The sequence below is a fragment of the Coregonus lavaretus genome, assembly GCF_964263955.1.
Source record: "Coregonus lavaretus genome assembly, chromosome: 37".
NCBI lineage: Eukaryota > Metazoa > Chordata > Actinopteri > Salmoniformes > Salmonidae > Coregonus > Coregonus lavaretus.
In genome coordinates, this window is record NC_140024.1 from 19714806 (window position 1) to 19725290 (window position 10485).

General features: G+C 40.9%; 1 protein-coding gene across 2 annotated transcripts in view; it reads right to left on the reverse strand.

The window, feature by feature from the left end:
* dennd5a (DENN/MADD domain containing 5A) overlaps positions 1-7196 on the reverse strand; it is a 44010-nt gene extending 36814 nt beyond the window's left edge. The window contains exon 1 of one of the 2 annotated variants that reach the window (XM_084154632.1): positions 6970-7196. In XM_084154632.1, coding sequence (XP_084010758.1) covers positions 6970-7069 — 100 coding nt within the window. In that variant the 5' untranslated portion in view covers positions 7070-7196. The remainder of the gene's footprint in view (positions 1-6969) is intronic. The other variant, XM_084154633.1, reaches the window with a different exon arrangement.
* Positions 7197-10485: the final 3289 nt, after the last annotated feature.

A 10485-nucleotide genomic window follows, 5' to 3' on the forward strand; every position in this document is an offset into this window, starting at 1 on the left:
ACCACATTGATATCAGCAAACCGCTCGCCCACACAACGCCATACACATGGTCTGCGATTGTGAAGCCGGTGGACGTACTGCCAAATTCTCTAAAACAACGTTGGAGGCGCCTTATGGTAGAGAAATTAACATTCAATTCTCTGGCAACAGCTCTGGTGGACATTCCTGCAGTCAGCATGCCAATTGCACGCTCCTTCAAAAAAATTTAGACATCTGTGGCATTGTGTTGTTTGAAAAAACGGCACATTTTAGAGTGGCCATTTATTGTCCCCAGCACAAGATGCACCTGTGTAATGATCATGCTGTTTAATCAGCTTCTTGATATGCCACACCTGTCAGGTGGATGGATTATCTTGGCAAAGGAGAAATGCTCACTAACAGGGATGTAAACAAATTTGTGCAGAACATTTGAGAGAAATAAGCTTTTTGTGTGTATGGAACATTTCTGGGTTCTTTTATTTCAGCTCATGAAACATGGGACCAACACTTTACATGTTGCGTTTATATTTTTGTTTAGTGTAGAAATCTGCCTTTTATAATCTCAGAATATAGAGAAGTATTATGTGTATTGCTCAATAAAGGATGGCTTGGCTTCTTCTCAGTATCAACTTCTCGAGTTGAAAAGTGATTTTGAATTACATAAAAGTACAGAAAGGAGAGATCCAGCTGGGCCATCCGAAATGTCTAAAACCAACAAATACCGGAGGGCTAGATTTTTCAAGGTCACACACACTTGTTTCCCCTATTGAATTATACTTCCATGTGTATAACACACTTCAACAGCCATTATTCAATTGCACAGGGTTACAGATTTGCTTAAACAGTATTTAGTTAGACACTGTAAGATGCCTGAGGAAACTTCCTTAGGACTTGAGCTCCTTTAACACACCTATGAATTATTAACAGCCAGTGAATATGAGTGCAGACCCACACTGAGCATGTGTGGGGGGCTTTATAGTGATGTCATTCACTGAGGGATTAAAGAGAGGGGAATGTCTGGGAAACTCAAGGGATGTTAGCATTTGAATAGGGCGGGGGGGGGGGGGGGGGGCTTGTGTCAGCAGGACCAAGTTGTGAGCCAGCCAATCACGTCGGCCTGGCAGGAGGGCCCCTAATACATATGCTAATCTGGTCTCACCCTGCACCCCAACACTGTCGCATAAAGGAGAGTTTTGACATCAAGTTTGCCACGTTTTGGCTGCTGCAGCCAGTGATATAACTGCCCCCTGATGGCAAAGTCAGTGTCATGAAAAGATTATAGCATGTGCATTGCATACTGAGGGAGAGAGATATTAGCTGGTTAGTTATATTGATTAAAAAAAAAATAACATTGTGATCGTGATCGTGACACAGCAAACAGTTATGTGACATCTGTCCATGTTGCCTTGGAACGGATCACATGTAATAATTACTAGTCTGTCATATTGGATATGAAGAGTCCTTTCTGGAGATCACACAGCTTTGGACTTTAATAACTTCAGCATTTTGAAATGAAAAGAAGAGGACAAAGGGAGTTCCATGAAAAAATATAAATAAATAAGAGTCCCATCTTAAGAGGCTTTGTGCACAAAAATCTATTAAAAATCAAAGAGGAAATGGAAAGGGGGCCGATGACCATCTTGCCTCTTTGTGGGGGGAACACAAGGAAATGCAGTGCTCTACAGAGGAAAGCTTCAGGCCATGTTTAGGCAGCGGATAGAGAGAGAGTGGGTTTCTGTTCCCCCGTCAGAGCTCATGATCTGGAGGGGCTAATCATGCACTGGTCACAGCACTGAGGCATTCTGGGACAGACAGCTCATCCTCATTCACCTCAGCCTTATCATTACTACCCTCAGTCGCCATATTCCTCACATGTCAACACGTTGCAACGTGTTGACAGTCAGAGCCCCCTTATGAAAGTGAAATATGCTTTTTCACTGACAGCTTTTTCAATTTCTACTTTGAATGGAAGGAAAATGTTATTTTCTATACCTCCCCCTGAGACAGTCAAATCATTCTCCTCTAACATGGATGTCCTCAGGCAAGTCACAATGTCTGCTCATTATGGGGGCATGAACTCTTATAAGAGAACCTAGTCAGTACAGTGATACAGTGTTGGGGTCCAACTGTTACAGAACATTGCTAGGCCTATATCTCTAGGCGCACTCCTGTTCCGGTTCTTAAGACAACCCTCTAAAGGACACATCTGTTTTAAGTCATGGTGGTGTTACCCAATATGGGATAGTGTCTTGGAGAAAGATGACGGAGGCTTCCTGTGAGGATATATGGGCTCTGTGAACCAATACAAACCTACAGTACAGTGTAGCCTCTATACACACGTTACACAAAACTGCCTGAGAAGGACAGGGTGAGTGCCAGCTGTCAGTTCACCTCTAAAACCTTCTCCTATCATTGGTGGTGATCAGAGAAAGGGCCATCTGGAAAGCCCCATCCATCCTGACAGCCTGACTTCACCATTTGAGTCAAAACACAAGCCATGGAAAGCCCAGTGTGTGACTCAAACCACACTGTAAAACTGACAAATCAGCTTGTGATCTCAAGTGACCTGAATTGTGGTGTTTCTTATGATTTCACAAGGCTGCCAGATCAGCGTATGGGCAAGCCCCTCTTTCTCCAACAAACATCCCAGCAGATTTTTAGGGGTGATAACTGAGCCTGCTTCATGGACCACACTACCTTAATTGTGTTTCTGGCGCCTAGCGAGTGTGCTCACATACTCCCATAAAAAACCTTCACTTGAAAAATAAGAAAAAAGCGGCAATAGTTTGTCCATTTTGAGAAGCCGTAGCAGGTATACACTTCCTCAAAATAGTCAGAATTAATCTAAAGTAACTCAAAAATCTGTCATTAATTTTGACGTTTTTTGCCAAGGAGATGTTAGTCGCACAATTTTACATCCAACTAAGATGTTTGGTGCAGTATTTTTCAATGAAAAATTTGTATGAAAACAAGTCATCTCTCGTTGAATGACAACAAAGACTTTATTGAAGAATCCCTACTGTTGACCAATCACCGACGAAGGGGCATAGACTTTGGCTACCAACCTCGGCTTGCCTTCAGAAAAATTTTTGTGTAACCAAACAGCCGAAAAAACCCTTACCGATGTCAAACACTAACAAAAACGTCACAAAATGTCATCATGATATATGCACAAACTCTTCCGAACTGTTTCGGCTGGAAAGCATGCGGACGCCTTTAGTCGACACACTCACCACAGCACAGACTGATTGCATAGACTCTAGAGACTGCAGCTCGAAGCTTGCTCAGTCCACTAAGTACGACACCCATAATCTCCTCAGATTGGTCAGTCAGAGCAGCTTGTGCTGGGCTGTCTGTTTGCTGTGTGCACGTGAGTCCTCCAGTCTGCCAGGGAGAAGAAGAGCTCCCCCACTCACCGCTGCTACCGTATATGAAGCAGCTCTGCTAGGTCTGCTAGTGCTAACTGGGTCTCAGCAGCCTGAGAACGAGAGGGCAGCAGGAAGTTCATACTGAGAACACATAGCCTGCATACAGCAGGAACAGTACTGCTTGCAGTATCTCCACAGAGTATAGCTGTGGTGGAGGGCGTAATCAAGAGATACTAAAATAGCTGCATGAGAAAGCATTCATGTAACCATCCAAAGGCCTTGTTGCTCTAAGAGGATACATACTCCATGGATCTCTACTGTAGAGAGAGAGGGAGAGGTGCTTTTCCAATGAGACTTATCCCCACACCAGTGGGCCGGCAGTGTTTTATGTTAATGAGGTAAATCTTCAGTGGAAATGTGCCAATGGTGTATTTGTTTGCAGGCCATGACAGTGGACTAGTAGGGGGAGGAGACGGGAAGTAGAGGTCAGGGGAGATGGGGGGAGTGACTTAAGGCCCATAGAGATGGTTGAAAATCACAATTTGTGGTGAGCAATCGATTCAGAAATAAACTATAAAGCTTTCAGGGTGACAGCAGTGTACGTGCCCACACTCTCTGACACTAGCCCAGTCTGCAGTCAGAAGGTGAGCAGCAGAACAGAGGCCAGGCTACAGGAAGCTTAGACACCTTAACCCTGCTTATCTACTCTCACTCACTAGTCAATCACGACACCACCTCACCACATTAGAGCTGTAGGAAGGCCAACGCTAACAGCCCTATGTGTGTACAGCTGGAGGAGATTTACAGGTATACTCACAAGGATTCACTTTTCACAGATATAGTTTACAACAAACATTCCCACAATGTCTCAGTGACGTGGCAACATCCCGTAGAGAGTTGTACACTCACAACATTGCTAATGTATTGTCCGCTTGCTACGACATTGCAGTAACATTGTAATAGCGTTTTTTTGTCAGCTAGTAGGATCTAGCTAAAAAAGCAGAAGGGAAAATGTGATATATTGCAATCTTCTCTGATTAGACAAGATGCTCCCTAACATGCTGACCACACTGCACACGTCGCATGCGCGAGCGTTGCAAAATAAATGTACACATACAGGTTATTCAATCATTGCACCCACAATGCTCGCGAGTGTCAATGAGTGTCTGCGTGGCCAGGCGCTAAAATAGAACTTGGTACTATTTGTGACACTTGACGCGCTGCAAGTCCCGCCTCTCCCATCTCCTCATTGGTTTTTAGGAGCGTATACCCATGTGGGTGATTGAAAGACGAACTGAGGTCCACACTCCAGTCCAGTTGGTGGGGTTAATGCACCTTAAAGTTGGTTGCCAACCGCCATATAAACTCTGAAGAAGAAGCCATTACTAGAAACAAACTCTGTTTACACTTTTATCTGTGGATTAATTGTCGGAGTAGAGGACCTTGTGCATTTCAGGTAAAATAACAACCCAATGTTTATATCTCAGGACAAATTAGCTAGCAACAGCAATTAAAATGTTTAATGCTTTTCGACCTGTCTCCAAATTAATATAGTTGGTTCAGAGTTGATTTTGATATTTCAACCTGCTTGTCCTGATCGCGTCTGGTGTGGGTGGACAAAATCAACATGCACGTGATGGCGAACGCGCGCGGGCGGTCTGATCATGTAACTATTATAACCTACCCTGTCGATCCTTGACCACAATGAGGAAGATTACATTAGTGTCTGGCCCTAGGCAGTCTTCACTATTCACAAACCCCGCCAGGCATGCAGTCACTTCCTATTCGCTGATCCAATCTTACAAGAGGAGGAATCCTGGAAGCATATCATTCAAAACACATTCTGCATAAAACACCCAGCTTGAGATATCTGACAGGCCAACAGCTTCAATTCCTTTAGATGTGGCTGACAGACTCAAGAAACGGTCTTTAACAAGCATGTCTAATAAGAGCCTATCGTAACATTACACCAAACCGTGCTACAAGTCTCAGCAGTGCACTCATGGCCCTGGAACTATGCATGGAATGGCAAAGAGGACAAATTCCTCATCCCATATCAACTCAGCCAATAGCACCCTTAGCCCCCAAAAAGGCTTTCCATTGTCTGAGTGAGTCACTGCAGGAGAAAACATGAAGGCCAAGTATGGAACCTACAGGATAACCTCTTGTCTTCTACAGTCTAATCTGTGGTCAGAGGACCACCATTATTTGCCTAATTCACTCTTCTTAGATTGGCGAATTACTGAATGACATGCAATCTCCTGCTGAACACCCCAGTGACTTTTACTTTCACCACCTGGTCTCTACCTTGTTTACACCATTAGAGAGGCAGGTACTCCAGGAGAGGAGACAATGATGATAAGAATCTGAATAGCATAATTCTCTCAAGATAAACAACAGAGAAGTAAACACATCCTTGACTGATTTCTGTAAAAGATTCTACTTCCACTTTTACACTGAGAGGAAGGAAATGTGTCTTTGCGACAAACGTAAAAAAAAAAAAACTAATGCAAATACTGTTAATAATTTCTCTCATCAGATGTGTTATCACATTTGCATAAGAGAGATATTGTGTGTGTGTGTTATCTAAAGATGTTTCCATCCTTCCTGCAAGTAACTGGCCCTTGATGAAAAGTAGAACCTTAGGCCTATGTTTAGTGAAATGAGAGACATTCTAGGGTAGTGCCACTCACAAACCAGTGAGTTGTGTATGTTTTTATATTACGGCAGTTCACGGTCTTCTCTTTGCCTACATTATACCTCATTATTGTACAAGGCACAGGACGCATGCTCTCAGCAGGCCCTCTCAGTCTAATAATGACATCATCCTGTCATACTCAGTGTTCTGACCCCCAGGGAGAACCTTATGGTCCCTGATACCCCCAGCTTCACTCTGTTTTCTGCACTCCGCAACTGCCATGTATTGATCAATTGATTTCAATCTATCACTGAGGGTAAGTGTGTAAGAAGGTAGTGGGGAATCAATCAAATGGTTCAGATGTCATAAACAACTAAGAAATCAGATGTGCTTCTTGGATGTAGCTATTATTAACCTGCTTGTATATATCTGCTTGTTTATACATGTGTAATTACCATTGACAGTACTGATAGGGGAAACATCCCTGTTATTTACAAATTGTAGAAATATAAACATGTATTTTTCTGGTAAGGTCTGAAACATTTACGTATGTAAATGTGTGTCTGTACTGCTTTTTACCACTTAATGAGTGCTGGAGGAGGTTTATCCATGAACAGTTTTTCGTTGTCTTTAAATTACAGCTGGGCTATGGAACATCGACGCCCTACAGTTCTCGAGCATTTCAAGCAAACAACATTTATTGGAATATTCCCTTCTAAACAACTAGGCATATAACATAAATGGAAAGGTAGAAAATAGGAATTTGTATGAACAACACTGATGGGCCGTCCTACTTATTGATGTACACAGTATTACCAGTTTTCAACCTTATTATAAATAAACTGTTTGTCATGTGTTTAATGTTTAAACATGAATATAATATTGTACTCTAAAATCGATATAAAAGAAACATAAACTAGGAAAGACATTATAAACCATGCAGAATGATTCTTATTGGTTCCCCAGCCCGTGCCCGACACTTACCGGACAGTTCGTCTGGTTCAAGCCCGCTTTCAGTGTCAAGTCCGCAGATAACAAAATAATCTGCGAATCGACAAGAATTCGAGCTGAAGCCGGTGGTCATTTTGAGACTGGTCCGGTGGTACCCTTTTCCTCGCCTTTTTCAGCTGGGTGCATATTAAAGGATCGCGTAGCGATTTCGCGCAGCCATTGTGGATGTACTGCAAAGCCTGAATATCAGAACAGAATGCCAGCCGAATTGCATTATGGATCTTCAAGTACAGCTGTTTTCATCTGTCTCAGATCTTCTCAACCCCTAGCATTACCTCTGCGTAGAAGGAACACACTGAGCATGTGCGAACTCCTTACTGATTACGTTATGCACTTAACCCTTCAGTTCCTGAGTTCTAAGTATTTCTCCTGTAAAATGCTCTCCTTTATAATAATAATGCTATAGTAATGAAGCATTAAATAGGCCATAATGCACCTATAATGAACCTGAGTCATAGTATTCTTACTCCACTGTAGCCAAGACCATCCAGTGTACAACTGAATGCAAACTTGAATTTCACCAATTTAGCCCGAACAATTGTTTTAATCATACCTTGAATATAGTAATGTACTACACATGTAATACCATAGCTGTAATACACATACAGTAATAGGTATTCAAGGCACAGAGAATGGGGAGTAAGTGTCAGAAACAGGAAAAATGTGTAAAGACACGTTATCTGATGCACAATTTAGAATATATTTCATTAAATCATAAAAAAAATGTGTCCTACTTAAACTCAAATAAATCAAAGCAATTGTTGGGCTGAAATCTGTAGACATGTACAAAGAGCTCCCCCATGTGGTAAAAGGTGACGGGTAAAAAGATGCAGAACTTTGCCATTAGATTCACATTCTCATTTTCCAATCATTCACCGGACAGTGAGCAAAAATGTACATAATATTTTTTTATGATTTCTAAATAAATATGTTAATAATAACCCAACATTCATTAGCTTGGACAAAAAGACGTACAAGAATGAATATAATTTACAAACACAGGTCATATTGCAATACATTATCATTTGGCACAACGTAATACTGTAAAGATCACAAGCCTAATGAATGGACAAGGAAACACACCAAGAATCATCCAAACCAGCGAAGATATTCTCAATCTTCTCCGCATGAAATCAACATAATAAGAAACACGTGTAACACCCTAATTTTGCAGTGATCTTTAAAAATGGGATAAAACTACTGTGGACTTCTAAACAGTTATTGCAAATATGTCAATGAATTTCCAGGAATTACTTCTGATATCAAATTGGGTGAACAAATAATGTAATAGTAATATAAAGGGCTAAGTAACGAAATATTCTTATTTAAACACAAAAACAGCTTTCATAAGAGCACACACTTTGTATTGACTGAACAGCTACAGCATCTCCCATTGAGCTTGATCCCTCTGAAAACTACTGCAGTGCAATCAAGATGAGGTAAAGATGCAACCTCTCTGAACTACAAAAAGCTGAAGCCCAAATTTCCAACAACAAGGACATTAACACAACTAAATAAAATGAAAGGTCATTAATTTGATGGGTTACAGCGGGACTGGGATACAGTAGGGCCGTTTACACAGGCAGACCAGTTCTGATCTTTTGCCCAATTATTGGCAAAAGACCTTATCTGATAGGTCAAAACACAAATTAGTGGTAAAAAAAAGATCCAAATTGGGCTGCCTGTTTAAACACAGCCAAAGTGGCCATTATATAAAAATATGAAGCACTAAGCCTGCGTTTATACAGGCAGCCTAATTCGTATCTTTTTTTCACTAATTGGTCTTTTGACCAATCAGATCAGCTCTGAGAAAAGAGCTGATGTGAAAAGATCTGATGTGATTGGTCAAAAGACCAATTAGTGGAAAAAATATACGATTTAGGCTGCCTGTGTAAACACAGCCTTAGACATGCCAAGTGGCCACACATTCATTCAGGTTATTAAATACTAACAAATGGGATTTCTTTTCTATAAGGACACAGAAAGGGTTTCTATAATGGACTAAAAAGTTGATCCAATAAGACTGTTGATAATCAACATTTTTAAAATGCTTTCTCACTTTTTAAAATCAAATACATTTTCATTAATTATGAGTGATCTCAGATGCAGAAGAGTGGACAGTGCTTGAGACATTAAGTTTTAAGAAACATCAACAGTAAGACTGTCCAAGTGCACATTCACTGCATCAACCTCTAGATACAACCAGAAGGTTTCACAGCAGCAGAGAATTCGAATAATGACATCAGGTAAGGCTAAATAAATCACTCCAATCACATCAAAGCACCCAAACTATAGAAAAAATTAGGCATCACACCAACAGATACATACAGGATGGACTCTAAGAAATCTATACAGTGCCTTAAGAAAGTATTCACACCCCTTGACTTTTTCCACATTTTGTTGTGTTACAGCCTGAATTGAAAATGGATTACATTTAGATTTTGTGTCACTGGCCTTCACACAATACCCCATAATGTCAAAGGGGAATTATGTTTGTAGACATTTTTAAAAATTAATAAAAAATGAAAAGCTGAAATGTCTTGGATTCAACCCCCCTTTGTTATGGCAAGCCTAAATAAGTTCAGGATTAAAAATGTGCTCAACAAGTAGTAAGTTGCATGGACTCACTATGTGTGCAATAATAATGTTGAACATTATTTTTTAACGACTACCTCATCTCTGTACCCCACACATACAGATAATTGTAAGGTCCCTGAATCGAGCAGTGAATTTCTAACACAGATTCAACCACAAAGACCAGGGAGGTTTTCCAACGCCTATTGGTAGGTAGATGGGTATTTATACACCACTTTGGATGGTGTATAAATACACCCAGTCACTACAAAGATACAGGCGTCCTTCCGAACTCAGTTGCTGGAGAGGAAGGAAACCACTTACGGATTTCAGCATGATGCCAATGATGACTTTAAAAAAAGTTTGAGTTTAATGGCTGTGATAAGAGAAAACTGAGGATGGCTCAACAACATTGTAGTTACTCCACAATACTAACCTAAATTGACAGAGGGAAAAGAGGGAAACCTATACAGAATAAAATATTCCAAAACATGTATCCTGTTTGCAATAAGACACTAAAGTAAAATTGCTAAAGATGTGGCAAAGAAATTAACGTTATGTCCTGGATACAAAGCATTATGTTTGGGGCAAATCCAACGTCATCACGGAGTACCACCTCATATTTTCAAGCATGGTGGTGGCTGCATCATGTTACGGGTATGCTTGTCATTAGCAAGGACTAGGGAGTTTATGATCAAAAGAAACGGAATAGAGCTAAGCACAGGTAAAATCCTATAGGAAACCCTGGTTCAGTCTGCTTTCCAACAGAGACTGGGAGACAAATTCACCTTTCAGCAGGACAATAACCTAAAACACAAGGCCAAATATCCACTGGAGTTGCTTACCAAGACGACAATAAATGTTCCTGAGTGGCCTAGTTACAGTTCACTGAAAATCAGCTTGAAAATCTATGGC